Genomic DNA, 26,132 nt, shown 5'->3' with positions numbered 1-26,132 from the left:
TCTAATGAATGCCAACTTATCTCTTATGTGTCTGGAAGGGTTATTATACAAGCAAGAACATGTAACAAGCTTCACACAGCCCAATAACCAATGCTAGCAGCTGCTATTGTTACCATCATCATTATTATCCAAAATATGTAATTGCAACATACTAATGATGGAAATTCTGTTGAAATCAATGGGTACTGATTTGTCATATTTGTTGATTTCATTCTCAAATGAGTTAGAACATCTAGGTCCTGAATCATGAATTTGAAAAGCAATTCAGAATTGACTCATATATGGTAAAAACATATGGCAAACTTGACTCGTCACAAAACATTTTCTGACTCCTTTACTGCCTTTTGGGTATTATTTGAGGAGAAACCCTTACACTTCTACTCAATTGCTTCTGAGTCTTACAAATTCTGGGAACATAGCGCAAATCATGTCTCAGTGACACAAGTTTAAAAAAAGCATCCATCCCAAAGAAATATCAATTGCAAAGAAAAGACGCTAACATTTGGTCACAGAGAGATTTAAATACTCTTATCAAACAAGAGCAATTAACAAGACACATATGCCTTATGGTACACTAGATGTAATTTTACTTTAAGCTCACTGGTTATTATGCATCAAATCGTGCTACAAACTCATACTTTCATTTACATAGCCCAGGAGTTACTCTTCTTGGATGTCTTTGATGCTATTTCAGACAAAATGGTCACAAAAGAAAATAATGTAGTCATCAAAACCATCATCTATTCATTTCAACACTTCTCTGACAAACTCACCAGATGAAAGCAGTCATAATAAAACGACACACCTCTTCTAGCCTCTCTGGGAAGTCACAGAAGACAGACATACGAGGGCAGACCTTGGTCTGAGTAGACCTAGGTGTATGCCTTCCACCCACCACACTGGCTTTAAATCATAAAGACTCAGTTCTCAAATAGGAAGGGTAACAGGACTGCTCTGAGAGTCCAATGGACAGCATTTACCCTAACAGCCCACCTTCAATCTATTTTCAACACCACTGGCATCATCAGACTAGGTCAGTCTGACTGCCCATCACCAAGTCAGAGGACCTGAACTCCCTGCTGCTGAAACACACTTAGACGCATTACCACTGGGCATTTGTCATGCTGACTTTAGAGCATGGTCCCTGCAGCTATTGCCAAAGCAGGGGACGCCCCTCGGGTGATAGTGCATTACCTAAGGAATTTCTTGAGATACTGCCGGCTACACGAAGACCAGGAAAACACGCCATTGTTTCCCGTCAGTGTAGGAGACATGATGTTGCCTTCAGCCTTCCTGCAGGGGTTGCCTTCTCCATCATGAACCATGCCAAAGCTGAAGCAGAAAGATGCAAAGAGCATTCTGTGAACCCATTTTCCAAATTATAACCAGAGGGAGAAAAAAAAGACACATTGAGAATCATTGATATCCAGTGAGAGAATGCTTAAAACTGTTATAAAGACACAAATAAATTATTATGAACTGTTGTAAAATTCATGCCCCCCTCCGAAACTGCAAAGAATGTTAAGGGCTTTAGCATGGTATGCACTGATCAAAGAACAGTGCTCCCACCACCAGCGTGAGCTAGAAAAGTGTGGTCAAACTCTCTAAGCCAAGAATGATGGGACAATCAAACCATCTTATTTCAAACAGGAGAAGTTCACCGTGTGGAGGAGGCAAGAGAAGCTAGTTCTATATCGGGGATGAACTACGCACTCATCTGGTTAATGCAATGTAAAAACTTTTCTCTAATGGTGATCAATTTATCAGCCCAAATCACACACTGATCATAAACTCCCTTATAATCATGAAACAGCCTTCGCAGAAAGAATAAGAAAAGCTTGAGAGATGGGCATTTGGCCTAGCACTTAAGTCACTGCTTGGGTGTTGATGTCTCATATCAGGTGTCTGGCCTCAAGTTCCAGGCTGTCCCCCAATTCCAGCTTCCTGCTAACACAAACTCCAGGAGGCAACGGGTGATTACTCAAGCATTTGGAGCTGCACTAAGTGACAGCCAGACTGAGTGCACTGGCTACAGGGGTCTCTGGGTGAAGCGCAAAGGGAAGCTCTCTCATTCTGTCTTTTGTCTCCCTGCTTCTCAAATAAATAAAATAAATCAATAAAAACTTAAATGATGTTGAAGCCAGGTATTAGTAGCATGGGAAAAACTTGCTCCAAATATATCATATATAAGAAAGCTTTAATTTGTCCCAGTTCATTGCAGAATTTTCTTCAGTTATTGAAGAACTTTAGGTGTTCTCTTTCCTAGAAAGTGTACACCTCATACCTAAATTATTCCCAATTCTCCTTACAGGTAAAATACATGTGACATTAAGACATACTATCTGATACTTGCATGGCTGGCTCAATGTTTTATTCACGTTAATAAGGGATAGGGCAGTAAGTTACTTTATCAACTTTAAAAAAAACTACAAAAGATGCAGTTGCAAAAAAAGTATTTTGTAATTCTTTAGGGACGCAGAGGATAGGATGCCGGCATGAACTTTATCATTTATTTGCAACTTTAAGGATCACAATTAAGAATAAGTTGTATCCCTTAAGAGATCTTTATAAGGCAGGTATGATTCCCATGGAAATCAACATGGTCTTCTGATAAGCTATCTTTGAAGGTAGTCTCCACAAAGTGAATGTTATAACTATCAACAGGATTTCTTAAAAAGATTCATGTATAAAAGGCAAAGCAACAGAGTGAGGACAAGCAGTGAGAGAGATCTTCTAGCCACTGTTTTGTTCACCAAGTACTCCAAACATACAGGGCTGTACTAGGCCAAAGCCAGGAACCAGAAACTCCCTCTGTGGATGGCAGAGACTCAAGTAATTCTACCACCATCTGCTACTTTCCCAAGCACATTAACAGGAAGCTGGACAGGAAGAGAAAGGTTTCAAACAGGTGCGCTGATATAGGAGACTGGCATTACAATCGGTAACTTAATTTGCTTGTGCCAAAATTCAGCCTCTACAGATAGGATTTTATTGGGATGGATGCCCATACCCTAATCAACTTCTATCCTGCTAGCTCTTTTACCAAGTGAGAAACAGCTGGCTGGCAATATGCTATGAGGCTGTCAGTGAGTGCTCTGGGTGTTTTGCAGGTTGAGACCACTCACAATTAGGTGTTTATTATCCTGAAAATATCTTCAGGAAAGACAATTCGCTGGCATTTTATGAGCATGAGGACACCAAGTTTGAAATGAATTAGGGGAACGCAAATATGTTACCTTTCTAGTTTATTCTTATTTAACAGCATTGTGGAAGGTAACACACACTTTCTTTAGCAGATGCCAAAAGTCATATCGCCGTCCCAGGAAGTCTGTTCCCAAACTTATCTAGACCTCGAGTATCTGCTTCATTTTATACGTGTCTTCCTCCTTACGGCTTTCTCACTCTCCCCAGGCCTACTTGAAGAATATACTTTCATTCTTTCCTATCTCAAACAGAAAAGAGTTTGCTCCAGGATCACATTAGTGAATAAGAATGATTACAGTGTTCCCCAGCCAGTGTTTTGTAAAGTGAGCCCCACTCATCTGAACTGCCTGCTGCTGAAACACACTCAGACCCATGTTTGACATGCAAACCTATCAATTTCCTGGTGTATACAAAGGAGTCTTGTGCCTAATAGGCACTCTTGTACCTGTATTCGCAGCACAAAATTGCCTTTTACACTCCACTAAGGAAGCAGTTATGTGTGTGTGTGTGTGTGTGTGTGCATGTGAGAGAGAGAGAGAGAGAGAGAGAGAGAGAGAGAGAGAGAGAGAGATACTGAGAAAACGCTACACAACAGCAATGGCCAAGATTCAAGTTTCCTAAAGCTAATAAATTCAGTTCCGAAGAGATAAGACATAATTTGGAAGCTCCAATAATGTGTACAAGTTGCATCTTGGATAAAAACCCCACCTTTGTGTGACACATGTGCTGATTCCTACACGGGCATATCTGCTCTTTGTATTGGCTGTTGAGCAAAGCAGCATGTTTAAGGGCAGTTGCTATCCCTTACAGTGCTTGAGAACTCTTCAGATCAGATTACACACCACATCAAATCAATCTGTCTCATCACTCTCAGGATTCTTTTCTCTATTTCAAATTTTACTCCCACAAAATGGAGACTGACTGGCACAGACTAAAAGCATATTTAGTACATGCAGTGTCACGAACTAAGAAACGTTCAGTGCACGCATCCAAAATTATTCTAAATCCTGGTAGGCCACTGCACTCTTGGAAGTTATGCCTCTGTGGTTATTCCTTTAGTATTAAAAAAAAGTAGCTATCAACGCCTTCACTGCAACACAACATGAAAGAAAAAAATGTATAAAAATGAGATGATCAGTTAAGTAACTTGCAATCTATTAGTACACAAAATGTGATTCCTGTGACTGTTAAATGCTATTGTTTAAAGCGAGTGACAACAACACTAATTGGCCTTTATTGAGTCCTTCCTGTAATCGGGCATCTTTCTCTGTTTTGCACAATATGCATCCTATTTTTTTTCCCCTACTCAGCACAGCAATAGTCACTAAAAGAATGCAATGCATCACCAGACCAGTCTTCATGCACAGGGGTGAATCAACAAGCCACTCACTTGTGCCCCGACTCATGAGCAATGGTGAAGGCCAGGCCAAGTCCTGTGTCCTCATTGATGGTACAGCTTCGGTACTTACTGCACATTCCGCTGATGGGGGCAAACCCTAGTGAAAGATCAGGTCCAGATGTTAATCCCAAGAGGGTACACACAGGCACATGATCATTTCTTATTTCCCTGAAATGCTCATACAGTTTGAGTTTAGGGGATTAATACCTGTAGGATTTTGCAGGCCAATACCACTGGCAATCTCAAATAGTTCCCTGCTCTGAGGAATGAGGAATGTGCCTCACTGCATATAATTTTGTTTTAGATACTGCAATCCATTGGCCTTCCTGGAAACCCGGTGAGGTCAATAATGAGAAGTAATTTCCATTTTCCACATAGAGTAACAGGTGATAAAAAATTTGCATGTTTTGTCTAAGTTCACTACTCGGGATAGAGCAGCCAATGCAATGACAGTGAAGCTGGTGTAACATGTTTAACCATGGAACTGCAACCCAACAGAGTCTATACTCTGACAGCACAAACTACAGAAATGTCTCCATGATGCACGCACATGAAAGCTAGCCCTCCCCTGTTCACTGTACTGTGATTACATCTGTTCAATTCTGTCCACTGCCCAAAGCAATCTCCTTTTAGAAGCACTTATAAAATCATCTCAGCCAGCCCTTCATTCAACCTTGAGCCACATAGAGTAAGTGGAAATCTTTCTTTCAACTTCTGGGTCCCAACAATCAGAACAAGGACCTCTACTCATTCATTATTGAATAAAAGCTGGGGACTGGATTGCACCCTGTCAATTTCCATGGTGAAAGAAGAGGAAAGCTGAGGCTCATACAGATGAATGAACTGGTTCAAAATCTCACACTCAGATCCTAGACTCAGTGATCAAGAACTGAACATCTGAAGTCAAAGCCCACACTCCTTACATTAGGACACAGTGCTGAAAGCAAGTGACAAGGGCCAGTGTTGGGGAGCAGCAAGCTGAATCACCACCTGCAAGGCCAGCAATCCATGAGGCCCAGTTCAGGCACCATCTGCTCCACTGTTAACCCAACTCCCTGCTAATGCACCGGGGGAAACAGAGGATGACCCAAGTGCCTGAGCCCCTGTCACCCACGTAAGAGACCTGGATGAATTTCTAGGCTCCTGCTTTTCGCCAGGCTCAGCCATGGCTGTTGTAACCATTTGGGGAGTGAACCAGCAAGGGAAGGTATGTCTCACACTCTCTCTGTAACCATGCCTTTCAAATAAATAAATAAATGCCTCTTTAAAAAAAAAGTCAGTGAGCTACAGGGTAGTTGAAGAAGTTTCCAGTGACAATGTTTATTGTTTCAAGCCTCCTCTTATCAACTGGTCTCTGAAAAAGAAAAACACAAACTGCCTCCTCCTCACAAAATCTTTCCAAAACATCGGCAGGGCCCTGGGTCATCAGAAGTCACTGGCACGTCGTGGTCATACGGGGAGAGAACCAGCAGATGGAAGCCCTCTCTGTTTCTCCCTTCCTCCAAATAAATAAATGTATTTATTCAAATAAAAATCATTGGAAAAAAAATGTTGTGCTTTCTGGAGACTGACTAAAGGGATCCTAGCAACATCAACTTCTTTTACCAGATATAATCAAGACATCCCAGAGAATTTCAAAAGCACAACAGATAATATTTGTGTAAGCTTTCCTTCTAGGAAGAAAAGGAAGGTCTGTCACCTCAACTGTTCTCTGGCTCCCCTTTCCATTTTACCAATGATCTTGACCATCAGCCAACTGTGGCGTGTACTTTCCGGTTCTGCTGAATGAAGCTTTGTTAGCACACGACATGCTGGCACGCCTATGTGTTATCTATGGCTGTCATTGCACTGAGACAGCTGAATGGAGTTGCTCTACCAGGACCTACAGCCTGTCAAGCCAAACATAATTATTCTCTGGCCCTTTAGAGGCAATTTTGCTGACGTCTGACTTAGACAATTACCAACTCATCAGCAAAACTGTCACCTACCTACCACGTGCATGAAATACATCAGGAAACACAGGATAGATGTAACCAATATAGCTGGCACTTCACTGCTTTGTAGAAATGCACAAGCATTGAGTCCTTCACAGTCAAGCAATGATGTACAGGAACGGCTGCTACCAGTGGCATGGATCAGCACCTCAGAGACCAGTCAGTTCTGCTCCAGCTGTCTAGTTCCATGGTCATGACGGCAATGGGAAAAACTACCACTCAGCTAATTCCACAATGGAATAGCTCACACTTCACGATCATCCATGAAGAATGAACAACTAAAAGAGCAAAGAGTTCCCCATTCTACACTCAGTACAGTTCAACAATATTCACAAAATAGCAGTGGCCCTCTACAACCTGAAGAGAGTCATAGAGATCACTTGGATGCCAGGTACCCAACAAAGTTTCCCTGCCGGGTTTTCATCCGGCAGGTTTACCTGACAGGTTTGTCCATACCATACCTAAAGTGTCACATGGCTCATTCTTCCATGAACAAATATCCAAGCCTGTGAGTAAGATGGCATGATCATGCCTCTTGCCATTCTTCCCAATGAGGGCAGACTGCCACTGACAGAAACTATTCAGAGATTGGTCCGCATGGTGGTTGATTGTCAATCCTCCCTGTGGGAGACCCACACGAGTCAGTGTGTGAACTGGTGATAGAGAGGAGAACGCTGAGCCATTCTACTGCACAAACAAACATCACATTTCTTGGGAAAAAGGTTGGCAAACACTTGAGACAATTAGGAAACTATCTATTTCAGGTAAATGCTCACAATATTGAAAACAACTACAGAGTTGCCGGAGTATAGTTTATGACTGATAACAGAACAAGAAAAAAATCAGATACCAGTTGGGAATATCTTTGCTTATTTCACCTAGTATCATCCATTTAAATTGGTTAGGACATGGAAATAAAATAATGGTAGTTAAGGCTAATGGTCTACCTTCAATAGAGCATGATGAAGACAGTAACCACAGTCTCTTCCTCTGTGTCACAAATTTTAGCAAATAATTAAGAACTCCAAGGTCACCATTAATATAATGAAAAACTTTACAGAATGGATGAACCAACAGTTATGGGACTCTAAAGGGTAAGGAAGGACACATCATTAAGATAATCACTTCTCAAAACGCATGCTTAGTCAAAACACAATTAACTTGGATCAAGTTAAGGGTTTTTAAAAAAGATCTTCATTGGTGAATTGGGGTACTGCTGGCCTCACTATGCTGGATGGCACACAGGAGTGAATGGGCTCAAGACAGAACTGATTCCCAACCAACACACACCCTTTCTTTCTTTCTAAAACTCCAAGATTAATTGGACAAGTTGTTCATCTCTGTAGCTCTGGGCAAGGAGATACACTTTTGTCTTGCTTTGAACTCCTGAATCTGACATTCTTTATACTGAGGTCACAGATAGGGAGGAAGATTCTTGGGATACTTAAAAACAAATCTTTTTTGATGGGCAATGCTTTCCTGAGAAAAAAAAGTTTAAGGATCAAAAAACTACAAAGCAACAAGTGTCAAGCTCTAGTTACCCAGCTTGCCCCCCTCTGCGTCCTGCACCTCACTGTGATGGATTCACAAGCAGTTAAGTATCCCTTGTTATTCCTCTGCAGTTCCTAACGTGACTCCAGAGACACTGTAGATTCAGCACAAGAGTTTTCTGATGACCCATGTTTAGTCTGTTTCCAAAATATCCTTCTAGATATCCTTCTAGTAATTTGCAATTACTCAGCATACCAAACTTGCTAACTCCAACTAATTCTCAGATCTATGACCAAATTAGCCTTCATTGTGAACTTTCGTTTGTAAATGTTTAATATTTTGTGTTACTATTGCTATATCTGCACATGCCTATGCGACGTGTATAAACATGTTTACATATAAACAACTGTTCTGTGGTGTTGCACTTCAACTATTTGGTTACACAATGCTATTAATTTGCTCAGGTTCAGGTTGCATATTGCTCATTTGCAATGCTTAGGTCCAGTAATTGTGAGGATTTTGGATTCACTTGATCTTTGGAATATTTACATACACCTAACAAGATTGTCTTGCAGAGGGGACCTTAGTGTAAATACAAAATTGATTCATGCTCCATCTATAACTTCTGCTCCCTGAAGGTAATTTCACACAGCATGTTTTTCATGCACGCATTTTGACTAGAGTTCACTTTATGGGGTCCAGCTGTGGAATTTTTCATTTGTGGTATTGTATTGGTGCCTAAGAAAATTTTGATTTTTGGATTGTTGGATTAGAGATGGTCAACCTATTTTTTTCCTTGAGGATACAGACAGCATTACTTCGAAGTTGAATTTAGAATGACTAAGCCATGTATTGGTACACAATGTGTGCTAAATATGTATCACAAACGGCCACATACATGAATGAAGAAACAGATGAAGTTTGCCACTTACAGGTTCTTGCTCCAGAAGAATGAGGCTGACCACCACGATGTTTATGTCACTTCCAATGGTTCCATCTTTAAATAGACTGGAAACCTGTTAGAGACGCGAAACGTGATTTTTAAAGCTGCATGGGAGGCAGCAATCAAATGTGGAGAATTTGCAAATAAGTAGGTTTCAATCTTGCTCATTACAGGCACATATGAAGGGTGTTTCTTCAAAATTCAATCCACCCTCTTCCCCCCCAAAAAATGAAGCATCTGCTATTCCATCAATGCAAAGGGATTCTATGGAGAATCACGAGGGTTTACGGCAACCTCCCGTACCATGTTCATGACCGTAAGAATGTACGTGGTGACATTTCCTTTGCCATGTTTCTCTACCATCTTCTTGTCTGCTACCACTAGCGTTTCCACACTGAGGCCCTTCTGTGACTTTGCAGCTGATCTTCTCGGTCGCCCTGAGCTCCCGTATTCATCAAACCTTAGATAGCTGTCCTCTGTGGGAGGCTTGGGAGCATCTACAAAGAACACAAGAGCGTTTGGAAGGAAAGGGAATTAGCAGAGAATGCCTCAATAAGACACAGAAATCTGAACAAGAGCAAGGGAGAGGCTATACAACCAACAGTTCACTAGTCCGTCCCTACGTGATGGTATGTGTCCATCCCTTACACATGGCACCTAGTCCACAGTCCAGAGAAGTTTATTCAATAGCTGTGTGGCTGCCTGAGTGCATGTATGTACTGATTCAGCAACTAAACAATTATTTGAAGAGTCAAAGAAAATAGCCTGGGGTTGAGGGCCCAAGTCCTTGGGCATCTGTACCCCTCCTGATCCACACTGGCCTGCCTCTGGCCATTGCAGCCCTTTGAGGGAGTGAACTAGCAGGAGGAAGATCTGCGTCTCTCCCTCTCTCGTATCTGACTTTCCAAGTTAAATAAATAAAATCTGGAAAACAAGGTAACAGCCTACTTTATCGAGTAGTTCACAAAAAAACAATTTTAGGGAAGGTTTTTAATATATTTTCTACATAAAATGTAAGATACTGCCCATTCCATACACACACACACACGCATATACACATACATACATATGGCATACACACAGAGTCAGCACACTTACAGTTACACAGATCACTCCCAGCAAATAGTACAGACTTTCCCAGCTGACACTGACTCCATCATTACAGAATCAGGATAGCTATGGATGACACTAAAAGGTATATCCAACAGGAGAACTGAATTGAATTTCTCATTTCGTTGAAATGTAAAAAGCAGTATTTAGTCCAGGGAAAAAAAAAAGTATGAGTATGCTTGGGACAATGGGAGCACCCAAATTTACTTCTTTGAACTCAGACTGTATAGAATCTAGATGCAAGTTAGTCATTTTGATCAAAACTCACCCTCTGTATTGATTCTATTGTGTATAGAATCAGCTAAATAGCAAGCTATTAATATCAAGGTATTAAAAGCCACATTTCAATGTGGCTATTAGGAAACTTCAAATTATGCTTGGGGCATTAGTTGTATGTTCATGGGACATTACTGATTTATAAAATGCAAAGTTGTCCCCAGCTTACAAGTCACACACCCCCATTCCCCACCACGAGCATCACTCCTTCGGGTTCTGCAAAGAAACACCTCCACCACACACCTGAACACTCACCCCACACTCCTTTCATGACACAAGTGGGCACACTTATCCTCAGGGCCCAGAAAACAAGACTGAATGCTGTGGTTAAACAGTAGCAGATGCCAAAGGAGCCAGAGAGAAACTGTACGTGGATCTTTCTCAGCTCATCTCATATCTACCTGGTGGGCTACCTCTGACCCTTCTGCGTGACTCTCCATTCTAACCCTCCCACACCCCAGAAAGCCGGCGAAGGCCCCTTGGCAACAGAAAAAGAGAAAGTTTCCTTACATACATTTCTTGCGTCGTCCACAAAAATGCTGCTTTTGCAACCTTCGAGGGTAGTGCCGGGCTTCTTGACTTTGGGGGGCGTGGGGAACGTGGCCTGGGGCGTGGCCAGGCTGATTCCAGCTGGAGCCAGGGTGGGCACGATACCGCTGCACCTTCTCCTCAGCCGCCCGCTTGTACAGTACGTGCGGCTGGTGGCCCGCGGGGGAGCTGTAGTTGTGTTCCTGAGCCAGCAGCTGAGGTAACGGTGAGATGAGGAACTCGTTTCTTCCCGTCCTTATTAAACCCGACTGAAAAAGCCAAACACAGAAACAGCCTTCCTGCTTACATGGACTTGCTTCTTCTGGCCTCATTCACAGCCCTGGGGAGTGACTACTTCCTGTGTGGGTACAGTGCCAAGGGCTCCACACATACTCCTAGCTTGTATCTGTGCCATTTCATGCTGCTGGCAGTCTCACTCCCATTTTACAGAGGGCCAGATTGAGGCTGAGACAGTAACTGGGGGAGCACGTACTGGCCCCCAGCGTTTTGGCCCTTTAATGGTGGTGCCCTTCTCTGCTTGATTGCCAATCTTGCTGTTGACCTGAGCAAGACAGATTCATGGTACGTCCCAGGTAACTGTGCAGAGGCACTGGGGCAATGAACAGAAAAACACCCTGGCCTTGGGGCCAGCGCTGGGACTTCTGCCACAGCACCAGCATCACATACAGGCACCGGTTTGAGTCCTGAATGTTGCACTTCCAGTCCAGCTCCCTGCTTAAGGCTGCTTAAGGACGCAGCCAAGGATGGCTCAAGTCCTTGGGCCCCTGCACTCACAAGGGAGACCTAAATGAAGTTTGTGGCTTGGGATTGGTTCAGCTGTGGTCATTGTGGCCACTTGGGGAGTGAACCAGCAGATGGAAGAGCTCACTCATTCTCTCCTTTCAAAGTAAGTGTAAAAAAAAAAAATAAACACACCCTTGAAGAATTGACAGGGTGGTAGATTTCATACAGGCATCACGCAAAGATGAGCACAGATGGCCACGGGCGGCCTAAGGGGTTGCAGGCAGGGGGAAGAGGCATCCTCGCCTTCCTCTGAGTGCCCTGGACTTCATCTCAGGACTTCAGGGTCCCTGGACATCCAGGCCATGAGGCAACATGTGGTCTGCACAGCTACAGCCTCAGCACCCTCAGAATCAGAATTCACATTTGATTCAAAGCCTGGCTGACTTGCACTGATATAGGTCAGCATTCCTAGACATCGTCACAGCTTGGACTCCCCGGAGGATCTCAAGCACGCTCTTTCTCCCCAGGAATAATCTCACCCCTTAGCAAAATGAGAATTTCTAAGCGGCTAATGCATCAGATTTTTTTTAAGTATCCAGTTTTATCACAATGGACAAAACACACATGTGAACCACTGCTTTGGGTATTAGCTTCTTCGTGTGCCAAAGGGAGAGAATTCTTCCCCTATACACTCTCTACTATAGCAATGTAGATGGCTGATGGTGGCAGTGAGTGACTCTGGAGATGCAGCGAGAACCAGGGGCTGAGACGAGGGCAAGGCCTGAGCAATGTGCTAGAGACGCTGTCCATCTGTCTCCTGGCTATAACTCAGAGGAGCCCATCCGGCCCGGCCAGTCCTGGTCATGCTGGCAGACCCACCACCTGTCCTTTCCCACACAGCCCTCTCCTACCAGCCACAGTCCCTGTCCAGCACGTGTAAGAATCCTACCATGCACTCTGGTATTGATCTGCCTTCCTGGCCCTTCAGTCCCTGTGAACCCCGCTCCCTGCTGAGCTTGCCAGATGTGCCAGTTCCACTCCCTCTGACAAGGCCCCAAACAGGATGCTACTCCTGATGTCATGTGATCATTCCCTCAGCTTGCTTTGGCTTTGTGGTGTCTCAGCTGAAATCCCACCTGCTCAGAGAAGCTGGGCTCAGGAACCCACAAGAAGCCACCCTTTCCCATTTTTCAATTCCCTGACCACAGCTGGTGGGTTTTATGCCTGTCTCCACAGGAGGAGAAGCAAGAGGCAAGCCTCTCCCCAGCAGTGACGTCATGACAGCATGGCTACACTGCCACCCCAGCATGTGCATCCTGTTATCAGTCAGTGAGCATGTGTTTCTGGGTCTGTGGACTTACATCAGAAAAGAGGGGTGCTGAGAACTGGCTAACATCAGAGGGGAACACCAGAGGCAGGGGGTGACAAGGTCAAGACCACCATACACATAAACGCTTCTGATGTCCCAGGTGTGAAGTCACGCACAGTCCAGCCAGGAGGCAGGTGGGGAGAGGGAGGGGGATGGGCAGCAGGTGATGCTCCAGTACTTGGGTTCTTGCCACTCACATGGGAGGCCCAGATGTAGCTCCAGGAATCTGACTTTGGCCTGGCCTAGTCTTAACTATTACATAGACGCCTGGGGATGGCAACAGTACATGAAAGAGTCCTGCCTGATACACTCTCTTTAGCTTTTAAAATAAAAGGGGAATAAATAAAAATTTCAAAACCACATGTGGACTAAACACACAGTTTTCAGTTTCCCACAGGGTTAACAACTTCAAGCAAGTAATGAATTCATCTTGAAAGCCCTCCAGCCTTATTAACGTCCTCACTGGGCTCAACTAATGTCAGAAGCTCAAGTCACTGAAGTGCCTTAACCAGACTAACAGGTTGGAAGACTTTCAATTTTGTTGCTCTTTCATGAATACGTGATGGATGCCTCTGTCCTGAGAGAGCAATGAATAAATAAAGCAAACATGCTGGCCTCGCACAGCCCTCCATCTCCCAGCTCAGACCACAAGGGCAACAATCTAGCATAAGTGTTAATAACAAAACACAAAATTCACAGTGCTAGGTTTCATGAAAGACAAATACTCTTTTTGTGGTTTTGTTTGATAAATTAAAAAAAAAATTGGAATAGGACAAAATACATTTTACAGCTTAAAAAGAAAACCCAGTGCATTGAAAATAAGTTTATCTTTGGCATGTGTGAAACGTTGGGAGTTGCCAAACACATGCAATTCTTGGCTTAAATAGTGGTGACTACGGTGAGTCTGCGGTGTGGAGTAGTTTCCAGTTAAATGGGGATGGCAGGGATGAACCAAGCCAGTATCACAGATGGGAAGGAATACTTTTCCCTAGAACATTCCTCCCTCAGAAACCTCACTTCATTTATGCTTTTGCCCAAAGGCCACACCTGCAAACCACCCTACTCAGATGAAGCCATCTTACTTTTCTTTAACAGCCCTTATCATTACTACACAGTCAATCACGCAACCATTTATCTGTGTTTATTGCCCATTGTTTCCATCACCTTAAGGCCAGAAATTTTGTCTGATTCATCCTTGAACATCTGACATCTGGTGTATGCAGGTATTCTGTAAATTCTTGCAGAATTAATTCAAGTACAAACGAGGCAACATCCTTGGTGCTAGGGGAGATACAGAAATGAGCAGGGGGTGACACGGTAGCATAACAGGCTAATTCTCTGCCTTCAGCAGTGGCATCCCACACAGGCACCAGTTTGTATCCCAGCTACTCCCCACTTGTGATCCACCTCCCTGCTTATTGTCTGGAAAAGCAGCGGAGGATGACCCAGGTCCTTGGGTCCCTGAACCCACATGGGAGACCTGGAAGAAGCTCCAAGCTCCTGGCTTTGGGTCAGCTCAACTCTGGTCACTGCAGCCACTTGAGGAGTGAACCAGTAGATGGAGATCTGTTTCTCTTTCTCTCTAAATCTGCCTTTCCAACACAAACAATAAATCCTAAAGAAATGCACAATACATTAATTCCTGCATTTAGTGAATTCTACTATGGAAACCAAAGGTAATTAATAGGACAGCTGTACTAATCCCTGTCCCAAGTAATCATTTTGATTTATAGGCTTCTATACAATCCTGGCACATAGCACAGTACTTACCAGTACTTATCCGTTTAAATCCCTGGAAAAGCAGATGTGGCTTGGTCTAACCTTGTGTCCCTAGAACTCAGATGGCATTGGCACGAGACCCAAATCATGCTGAATGAATTAGGGAATATATAAAAATTGGGTGGGAGCACAAAGTGAGGGCCAGCCACCTATAAGGATAACACTGGAACTCTTGTACAGTGAGGAATGCTGATTGTTTCTTGAAGAGAAAACTCTGACTCATGCCCCAGTGGTAGGGATTCTTTGCCTGCTGTAGCAGTGAAGGGTGCATTACAATTTTTGTTTGCTTATTTTCATTTATTTAAAGCAGATCTCTGTCTCCTAGATTCACTCTCTAAAAAAAGAGCACAACAGAACTCAGGCAGGCCATAGCCAGGAGTGTGGGATTTAATCGGCATTTCCCACATGGGTGGCAGGGACCCAAATGCTTCCACCAGCACCTGCTGCTGCCTCCAGGCTGTTTAACATCAGGAAGCTGGATTCAAAACCCGGGCCTGAACTGGAACCCAGGCACCCCAATATTGGATGTGAGTACATCAAGCACTATTTTCATCACTACTCTGAATGCCTACCTGCAGGATGTACCAATTTAACACGTCTTGTTCAGTCTGTGAATCATGATGGAAAACTAGCCAATACAGATGTATACAATGAATTCCCTTGACTTAATAACTAGTTTCACAACACTTCACATCATGCCATCTTTGCTTCAGATGTTCTCTTAGCAGTTTTAATACGGAATGGGCACTGTGATACATTCCACACTTGACGGCCAGTTCAGGGGCTTGCTACTCCACTTCATGTCCATTTTCCTGCTGAGGCACTCTGGGCGGCACTGGAAGATGGCTCAAAAGTTCTGGCGGTGGTGGCCCACTTGGAGGGCAGGCTGGAGTTCCTGGCTCTTGGATTCAGCCTGGTTCAGCCTGGCTCAGTCCATTTGGAAACCGAATCGGCAGATGGAAGATCCATCTCTCATGCTTTTTTTCTCCTTCCATTGATTTCCTCACTCTTTCTTTCAAGTAGAGTAAAATCAATAGTTTTTTCTTAAATAAAACATTACGCATAAAAGTATTTTAAAAGTAAAACCTAAACTCGAACACCAAATCAACTAAATTTTTTCATGTAAAACTGTTAAAACATTTTTAAGACAGTTTTACTTAAAACTCTTAAAACTCTAACTCCTTGCTAACTGATAATCAAAGATCAATACAATACAGGTATCTCACCATCTCCGAGTATTTGGTTTTGGAGTTTGAACTGTGAAGGACATGCCAGACAGTGAAGGCAGCTGTTTGTGGAGCAGCTGATGCCTCCCCAGTCCCAAGGCCACGGTCACCAATGGGCATTGTCAGGAAGACACATTTTCACTTGTTTCTGCAGTGTCCATGGTTATGTCAAGCTCTTCACACCACCCCGCCCCGCTTCTCTTTAAATTGACAGTATTCAAGTGTTGGATAGCTAAACTTGGATGCCATGCCAGTAACCAGCTGCTAGGGACATGATCAAGTAGGCCATGTGGCATCAACTTATTGGGTTAAAGCATAGAGAGGCTGGGTTACTGTCTGGACTTCCAAGCTCTCCCCAGGCTGCTGTGGACAGAGGCTGAGCTCACCTCCATGTTGGAAGCAGCTGGTCCTAATTTCTCCCAGTTATTTATCTTCTCCTGCCCTTCCTCACCCCTGCCTTAAGGTAAAACCAAGGAGAGTAAGCATAGGATTATGGGATGTTAGCAGCTGTGTAGCCCACCACCTGATCCTATGGAAGAGAGGAACAGGTGCCAGAGAGCACAACCGATCATCCCAAATTTCATAAGTCACCAACAGTGCAAACTGTGGCTAATGCTCAATTTTCTTGTCAACTCCATGGAAACGCCGGACCCGATGATTTAATGGCCCATCTGCACCCGGAGTTCTCTTACACAAGTAAATGACCATGCTGAGAAACACTCCTGAAAGCCTGGCCCAGCATACACTTATTGATCAAAATGTTGACTGTGCTTTCAGAGCCCAGTTGACAGCTTCCAGCCATCCTCCAGCCAGCTGACACAACAGGCATAAAGATGCAAACACCTGCAATGACCTTGATTTCCAGAACCCAAATTCCTAGGGCTTGAAAACCAGTCCTTTCAGATACAGGATAGCAACTTATAGCTGCAGGCCCTTAGTCACTTATCGCTTATTTCTCTCGGTTGGCATTTTTCTCCACACAGAAGTTTGAACCTTTTATTGTTATTTCATCTCAATTTGTTGAGACAAGCCAGAAACTCTGTTTTGTTTGTGTAATTGTGGGGCAGCAGCTGTGAGTGGCTGTCCCACGAGGTTGTGGCACAAGTTTCCTGAAGTTCACCAAAGTCCCTACTGCTCCCACATAGCTCGTGCTTGGCCTGGTGCCTGTGGACACCCGACTTGGTGACTGCCCTAACTGACCCCACTTGGGTTACACTTCCCAAGTACAAGCCACGCCTTCCTTGCTGGCAGATGCGTTTCATTCTCCTTTCTTTATATTGCCCAGACACCTAGCCGAAAGCCAATCCAAGACTTATCACATGCAAATGTAATAAATAATAATAATAAAAAACAACTTTGCAGTATGAAGGACTTATTTTGAAAGCAAAACACAAGGGAGATTTTTGAGTCTGGACATAGTTTCTGATTCTGGTTCCACTCCCTAAAACCTTTGCCCTTGGGGCTTTCTTCATTTGGAAGCACTTTCGCAAATTCTGGAAGCCTTCATGCTGAAGTGAACACCAGAAGCTACGACCATTTCTGCTCTGTACACTACGCCCACCTCCTCCAGCATCCATGCTGTCACTCCGGATGGATGCTGGGGATGCACAGGGCGAGTCTGAAAGAAATTAACAAGCTTCACCCGAACTGCCTCAGAAGCACAGAAGTAAAAGAAAACACTCAGCAAGTCCATATGCTGTTCACTGGCTCCCAGGTCAGGCAGGGATTGAGTGAAAGGGTGCAGCTATGCGCACCTTCTCCCCTCCATTCTCCTTGCATTCTGGTAGCTTCTTCTGGCACATTTCTTTCCATGCTGCAAACATGCAGCAAGGCCAAGAAGCGCTTTGAGTCATGTCCATCTCATGTCGCACAGTCATGTATCAAGCCACCATGGACTGTAGATCTGCTTGCTGCAGATGTAAGACAACCCAGGTCATCATCTTCATGGTAATAGATTGTATTTCAGTCAACCATGGACATCTGAGCTTCCAGATCACTCATAGAAACATACCAACACGTTCCTGGAATCAATTTCAGAGCACACTGCTCAAAAGCCAACACAGACAGCAGTTGTATCCTAACTTTGTCCGTGTGTCCGCTCCACATTCATTCCTGGGTTTTAACATAAAGCATTTGAATGAGCATCGGCTTCTGCAATTGTGCATTTCCCTTGAAGGGGAGACCACAGGCAGCCGACTGGGACTTGTCATATCACAGCAGCAGCAGCAGCAGCAGGATACTGACTTCTGCCAAAAACCCAAAGTTTGATCTGATCTGATTCACAAACTGTGGCTAAGGTAGCATGCGATTGGAGATGACCAGCTAATATCATAAATTCATCTATTAAGGCTGTGGATATAGCTGGACCCTTCTGTCCATCAGTTTAACTGATGGCTGCTGGCCCCATACGGCTGTGGCAGATTTATTTGTCTGTTGAGTGACAAAAACAACAGCCTTGTATCATTTCTGCTTTACCTTCCACTGCCCTTCACCACCCGCCCCCTTCCCAGGCAAGCAAGCCTGCTGAACCTGTTTCTGACTCAAGCAGCAACACTATAAAGTCTGCTCTCTGTAACACTGGGCTCACCTTCTCAGGAAGCTCTCCCTTAGCCTTATCTCATGCAACAACTCTCCTCATTACGTCATGGTTTCAAGGATTACCACGGCTAGGCTTCAGGCTGCAATGAGCTGTCTGTTCACATCCGGACTCCAGGACAGCCTCACGTGCCCTGTGACCCTGGATGGCACCTGCAGATCCCCTCTGTTTCCTCCGCATGAAGTGAGTATAAGGGAAGGATATAGGCTGGCTCTGGGCATCAACGTTATGATAAAGCGGAACCAGCACAAAGTGAGTGCCCGGCAGGCTTCTCTCACTTGCTGCTTCCTGGAAATAACAGGACTGACAGGTTGCTATCTTGCCCCATGAGTATCCAGGAGAGCAGAGAGGAGAATGACTTCATGGCAAATGTGTACAATGAAAAAGCCATGCACAGAGTCGAAAACGTTTTGCACCAGGAACAACCAACCTTTTACTCCGACTTCTTTCTGAACGATCTTCACATGTTCTGGTCCAATTTAGGGGGAGGAGCCGCCCAGTTTTCTTCCCCCACTTGTGGTGCCTGTTGCATAAGTAGGCACTTGTGGCATTAATAATGTCCAAGTGTGGTTTTACAACGAGGCAGCAGTTTCTACTGAGGCTGGCAGCAGCAGTTATTAGGGGAAGAATCACAGTATATGTGAAGGATTCAACTTGGCTTTGTCTGACATGGTTATCTCCATGTTTTGGTGGGGTGGGGACAGTCTGGAAAACATATTTCATGGCAGATCAACTCACTCACCAATATTCAGAAAGGACAAGGCACTAACTGTGACACTGCAATAAGGAAGGAACCAGGGCTGGCTGCAGTATCTCATGCCTGCATTCTGACCAAGGGGGATCAGCAGATCAACTGATGCCACTACTGCCACAGATGCCCTCTTCGCCCTCCTCATCACCACCCAGGCACCTAGGCAGCCAGGGAAGAGGCACCTAACAAATTCTCAGCAAGGTTTCTTAGAAGCAGAGATATCCAGGCTTGGTCCTTCATGAAACTGGAGCGAGTCAGGTGAACAAGCAGTGAGTTGGCGGGCAAAAAAAATGAGCTCCAAGTGAAGGAGTAGAGGGAAGAGACAGGGGAGGAGCTCAACTGCCTGCAGTCCTTGATTTCTTAAACACAGCACCAATGTGTGCTGGCATGCACCTGCTCCAAGGAGTAGAAGGGGACCGTTCTCTTAGAAGCCTTAAGCATTCACAAGAGAACGTATACCCACCCGTGATTCAAATTAAAAATAGCATTATTGGCAAAACTTCCAACTAGCTGACATTAAAATAGCCAGAATTCTGCAGCTTGGGAAAAAACCCACAAAAGCTGCTATGTTGCTTCAAGCGAAGCATTTTGAGTTTCATTCTAAAATAAGAATGTGGATCCAACAGGAATTTGAAAGAAGGGAATGGTGGTGGCTGCCATGTGGAGGGTGGCTTAGAGGAAAGTGTGAGCTGATGCTAGAATGCCTGGTCGGCCCCAGGACCTGGGCTTCTGCAAGAGGGAAAAGGGTTAAAACCAAGCCGTGATGGGAAAGGTTGAGCAAACACATGTGAAAATGCAAAGATGACCAGATTTCTAATGTGTAGTTACTGGCGGTGGTCACAGAAGAGCAGCTGAGCAGGACACTCAAATCTGTTTGTGTAGCCAAATTGGGAAATCCAAAAAGCAAACAGACTTTGGTGTCACTTTTTGTATGACCTGAGAAGAACTCAGCCCAACTGACTTCCGGTAAGTACCTCCTTCAATCCAGCAAGTCCTCACTCTCCAGTACCATCACCATGATTCATAGGAAGCCTTTTCAGTTTAATTCATTAGAATTCAAGGAAATGAAAACCATCGCACTGGTGACCATGCACTACCATGGGAACTTTCTAAGTAGCACAGAAAGTTCTCTTGTGCTGTGCAACATCAAGTGAGCCCAGCTACGACGATGAGGCTACCCCTCACTGGGCCTCCATCCTCTCACCAACTTCTACCAACCATCTGGTGCCCACACACATGCTCACACTGCTTTTCCCTTTTAATTGAAAAGATGATAAGATACCAACAGGAGTCTGGGCAGATGCATAACCTTTTGGTTCAGAGGCTGCTTGTCTATGAGTGTATCCCACATCAGACTGCCTGGGTTCAAGCCCCAGCTCCAGAGTGCAGGGAGGCAGGATACGAGAACTCAAGTATTTGGGTCCTGGGCCACCTGTGTAGGACAGCTGGGTGCTGTCCCTAGCTCATGGCTTAGGCCAGGCCCAGATCCAAATGCTGCAGGCATTTGGGGGAGACAATTAGCAGACAGATGGGTCAACTTCCTCTGCCTTTCAAATACAAATATTTTCAAAGCAGAAAAAGCCTTCCTAAACTGCTTCTAGTTCTGTGGCTGAAATGTAATGCCAAGCAACAATGACTGGAGCGGTCCCAGTGCAGTTTCAATAGCCAGGGAGAGACAAAGAATCACCTTTAATGGGATTCACTCTCCCTTTTAAGAAACACAAAGAACTTTCTGAACAACTTACAACCTGCCGGGGTTAGAAATAATAGGAGTATCAGATTTGAAAACAGTAACAAAAACCACAACTTGGTGGGTTTCAAGTTGAACAGGAAAAACACAAAAAGACTGCTTTCCTCCTGCAGGGGATTCAGTCAGGCCCTAGGGAACACTTCAGTTTGAGTTTCCCAAGGGCCTCACCATCTGCATCTGGGAGAAGGGTGGCCACCTTAAATAGTCCCTCCCAATTCGGAGATGTACACTCATCACCGTACAAGAGACTGGACAGATTAGACTCCTTCAAGTTGGTGCCCACATGGCATACTGTGCAGCCAGCCACAGTAAGGGAAGGAAAGGCAGACGGCTCAGGGTTAGCCCTCACTGCTCTGCTCTGATCCTCACAGAGACTCCTGTCCACCTCCCAGGAGCCTCTGGTACTTTCGTCCACATCTGCATGGAGATTTCATAGCGGCTTCATGATAGGCGTGACCTGAACTTACCTGTTACTTAACTTCCTGCCCCAGTTTTAATCTCTCATTAGCTATACAAAGCTGGGGGTGAGGTTCTCAGAAACTTCATGGAAAATGCGTCTCATGGGAGAAAAAACTGAGCGTAGAGGGCTTCAAAAAATCTTGGTGCCAAAATAAACTTCTCTTTTCATCCCATTTCCCCACAAATGGTTCCTAAGAGTCGTACACTGCTGCTCCGTTAACTTTGAAACATGCCAAGTCAGAAGCCCCAGCATGCGACCTTCGTTAGTCTTGCCAGTTCTTTCTGGAACACTCTCCCAGAGTGGCGTGTACTCCCATGTCCTCCTCCTCTTGTGTCCCTCTCAATGACAGCTCCCTTGAACACCTATCTGAAATCCCAACTGCCACTTCCCCCGCCAGGCCCCTGCTTTACCTGGCCTTGGGCCGCTTGTCCCTCTGATTACAAGGGTCCCTGCCTATGTCCCCTGCCTCCCCTGAGTGAGCCAGCTCCAGGATGTAGACACTTCACTTTGTTCAGCTGCTCACAGCTGCATTCCCAGTGCTGTGCTCCATCCCTGGCATGGGCTTGGCAGCATGAATATCATCTGAGTCAATCAGTGCCTTTGTCCCAACATGCACCCTAAATGATAAGCCCCTTTGCAAAACTGTCAAGTACTAAAAACGCATCCTTTAGATAAATGATAATATTTCATTGACTAAAATAATCAAGCATTAGATCAGAAAGTATAAGTGGCAACCATCGATTCCCTTGATGAGGTAAATTTTAGACATTATGCAAACAAAGGTCATGGTTAGAGGGAGAAGAAAATTCCTCATCAGTGGCCACCAGCAAAGGCATAATTTCTTTACACGTCAGCTACATTTTAAACATGCAGCACTCTTTGAAAGACAAGGAGCTCCAGTGGCCACTTGGTCACCAAGGAGGCTAAAGTGGTTGTCCCAAACAAGACATGACTTCATCCTGATTGTGGATTGGTCACATTCTGCCTGGAAGCCACAGTGCAGCCGTCTGAGAATGTCTCTTGGTTCAGTTCAGTCTTTGCTGTACCACTGGCCTAAAGCAAGGGTCTCAGAATTAAAGACCTTTTGGTGTCAAGCAGATCTAGGCTGGTAGGGGCTACGGGGTTCGGCTAGATACCTTGCATAGTCAAGTGGACAGCATCCTAAGCCCTGAGCAGGTATATAAACCATCCACTATGATGGATGGATGTGCCCAAAAGGCCTCTAATGAAACCTAATCACCAAGGTGGTCTTAAGTGGCGGGGCCTTTTGGGAGGTGACTAGGTCAGGAAGGCAGGTGAAGGGAATTCCTAAAAGGTCCCATGTCCCTCTTGCTAGAAGACACAGTAAAAACTTGGTGTTCTGCAGTTCAAAACAGGGCCATTACAGAACCTGATCACGCAGGCACCTCAACCTCCTGCCTGTGGAACAATGAGGAGTCAGACTGTTGTGCACGAGTTACCCAGCCCACGGGACTAAGACACCAGTCAGCTAACACAGCCCCACCGCCTGTCATGGTTCAGTGCGCTACAATGTGGTTCCTGTTCCAGAACCCCCTCCCCTGCCTTTTTTTTTGTTTCCAAACAGGCTCTGGAAACTGCAGGTCAAGCCCAGGGCTCAAGGTTACCCAGCAGGATTCACTTAGCCCAGTTGGCATGGTGTTCTCCTGGGCCTAGTCTACTGGGATTATCAACACAGGGATACTCACTCCAGGTTAGCAGGCCTTCGCAGGATGGAAGAGGATTTTGTTTTTTCCAGGATCATCAAATTCATGGTAGTTATTCCCTGAGAGTTCATCAAACTTACTATCAGTGACATTAAAATCCACCCTTGGTCATTTGGTGGAGTTCACGGTGGGAAAAATGAGGATCCGACTTCCAAAGGAATTTTTCCTTTGTTAGAAGAAATCCTATGCATGTAAGCATGTTTATTCACAGATGATTTATTGCTTTGTGTACACAGGCAGCTGGTACTCACAGACCAGTTTTAAATCTTGGTCACTAGGTAAGTGACATCTTTCAGGTGACTTATCTTCCCAAAGCTTCAGTATTTTCATCTCAAAGATTAAAAATGACAGTTTTATCTGGGAGCTGATATGAAAACTAAATATTTGTCCAGTACTTAGACCACAGAAAAATGTTACTCGCTAGAGTCACTGGATGAGAAGATTTGGGAAGATGGGAAATAAAACCTAAATAATAGAATTTTCTGCTTAAAGTTACTGATTAGTGCTTTAAAAGGCTTTAATGAATAAAAATAGGGTAGCAGATCTATCAGGGTTTCGGACAAACTTCATTAGAAACTACTTGGTGGGAAAGAGTAACATCACATTATCACTCAAAATGTGATTACAATGAAATATTCTAGAGAAAACATCAGCATGCAAAGAGAATTCTTAAATTGTTTTAATGCTAGGACCTGCAAATAATAATAATAACCACCTAATTAATGCTAACAGAGTTGCCATCTGTATGTTCCCTTAGAATAGTCACTACCAAACTTCAACCACTGTTTTCTTTTACCATATTTACAAAGACAGCAGAACAGAACATTTTAACACTAAAAGGTGGGAACAGGTGTGCCCATCTGGCGCATGTGTGTGGACACTAGCGATGCGCCAAGATCCACAGGTAAAGCACCTCAGTACTCATCATCTCGGGGATCCTGCTGAGCCATCCAGCAAAGTCCTGCTTCTACACCCCTTTCACCTCGTCCAACTGGTCTCAACACACAGACCATCAGAGGCACCATGAGCAGCATCCCCCCGTGGCTGGCAGATCATCTTCCCTCAGGAGCAGGGCTTCATGGCAGCCACACTTCTGACCCCAGAAGGCCTGAGGAAGGAAAATGAACCACAGCCCAGGAGACCCAGGAAGGTTGGTGAAAATCGGCTGATTTCAGGTCGTCTTTCCAAGTCCATCAGCAGTTCTGTGACCTGAGGTGGGGTGGGAAGGCAGGTAGGGGGTGCCTGAGGAAGAGGTCACAGACTAGGGCGTGCCTGAAGGAGAGATCACAGCCTCCTGAGAGTCCAACAGGGCCCAGGGCTCTGCCCCTTCCCACCTGTGCAGCTCCTTCCTCCATTTGGCTCCATGGCTGTGGCCTCAGAGGCTCCTCAAGCCACACCTCCTCCTCCTTCCATCACCTCTCAGTTGAATCCCCCTCTTTCTTGGAGCCGCAGGGTCCCTCCTTTGTGGGAGCCCGCACGGCCCCTACCCTGTGCATCTCTGGAAGCACCTCTCGCATCTCCGGAACTCCACCTTGCCAAGGCGGAAGCCATCTGTTCCGGAAGGCTGGGGACACACCTTTCACAGAGGCAAGGATTGCCTCTCCAGCATCTACCCAAGGCCCTGATGCCAATTCATGTCAAAAGCAACAATCATGATAATGAAAGAATGGAAAGGACAGTGGCCATAGGACTCCGGAAAAACTCAAATTGGAGAAGTCTTCTGACAGTTTTGGATCCACACTAGAAAATGGTGACAGAGTCTCCTGCATGATAGGATCATCATCAGCCATCACCCCGGTGTCTTTACTGGGCAGGGTGGCAGTGGCACGGTGGTACGGGAGAGGATGTCACCATCAGCATTACTACCATACAATCACCGTTAGTCTTATTACCCACCGTTACTACATGACAGGGCGGCAGTGATACCTGCTAACATTTATGTGCACATGAGTTGGGAAGGGCGCCAATCATTCTCATTTAGCTTTCCTAATAGCACTCTAGAGGGGAGAGGAAACAGTAAAATTTTGCAGATGAGAAAAATGTCTCAAAAATATAACCTGCTTGTGGCCACCCAGCTGGTACGAGTGAAGCCAGGAGGCTCACATGTTATCAGCCCCATCGCCAAATCACAACCATCTCTTTCCACCACAACCTGCTCACTGCACCTAGAATCAAAGAACTTCCTATCTCTAGACATTCCGCTCAGGTCAATAAACCTTTTGCCACTTGATAGCAAGAGAAGCCAAGAGGTTAATCAACTTACTGCATTTGCCAGAAAAAGAAATCTGAAATATCATCAGAAAAAAAAAATCAACATGGCTTCAAACTGCTGTAAATTAAAAACAGATTGCGGCCTTTCTACAAAAATATGACTACGTTTCGGCATAAAGTCATTGAAAAGTAACTATTTCCAGACACCGCATGGGTTATGAACCAGTTTTGCCTGATTAGTACAATTTTTGAAGGAAGTTGTTATCAGAACCACAAGGTTGAAAAATCATTTTAGACCAAAACCACAGGAAATATTTGGAGGTAAAAATCTTAATTGAAAAACAAACGTTGAAAGCAAGACAATCGGTCAAGAGAAAGCCAGTGATGAGGAAGTTCTAAATTCCAGCACGCAGGGGAAACGGCAGTTCCAGGAAGGCGAGTGAGAAATGTGGTTATTTGGTAAACCCAAATTAGAGGCCAGGTAGACTACAAAAAGATGAAAGCTTTCAGAAGAGTTGCACATTGAAGGGCCTCCCAGTTTTGTTCACTGAACATGTGTCAATCTGCCTTGCTTTGA

General features: G+C 44.7%; 1 protein-coding gene across 1 annotated transcript in view; it reads right to left on the bottom strand.

Moving 5' to 3' along the window:
- ADAMTS18 (ADAM metallopeptidase with thrombospondin type 1 motif 18) overlaps positions 1 to 26,132 on the bottom strand; it is a 117,520-nt gene that overhangs the window by 57,239 nt on the left and 34,149 nt on the right. Inside the window, exons 3-8 of the mRNA XM_058674824.1 lie at positions 10,932 to 11,214; positions 9,335 to 9,528; positions 9,021 to 9,104; positions 7,059 to 7,218; positions 4,595 to 4,700; positions 1,195 to 1,332 (exon numbers count right to left, since the gene is read on the bottom strand). Of these exons, the coding sequence (XP_058530807.1) occupies positions 1,195 to 1,332; positions 4,595 to 4,700; positions 7,059 to 7,218; positions 9,021 to 9,104; positions 9,335 to 9,528; positions 10,932 to 11,214 (965 nt within the window). The remainder of the gene's footprint in view (positions 1 to 1,194; positions 1,333 to 4,594; positions 4,701 to 7,058; positions 7,219 to 9,020; positions 9,105 to 9,334; positions 9,529 to 10,931; positions 11,215 to 26,132) is intronic.

The sequence above is a fragment of the Ochotona princeps genome, chromosome 16 (genome assembly GCF_030435755.1).
Source record: "Ochotona princeps isolate mOchPri1 chromosome 16, mOchPri1.hap1, whole genome shotgun sequence".
NCBI lineage: Eukaryota > Metazoa > Chordata > Mammalia > Lagomorpha > Ochotonidae > Ochotona > Ochotona princeps.
The sequence above is the reverse complement of the archived record's forward strand: the minus strand, read 5'-3'. Positions and strand labels throughout refer to the sequence as shown.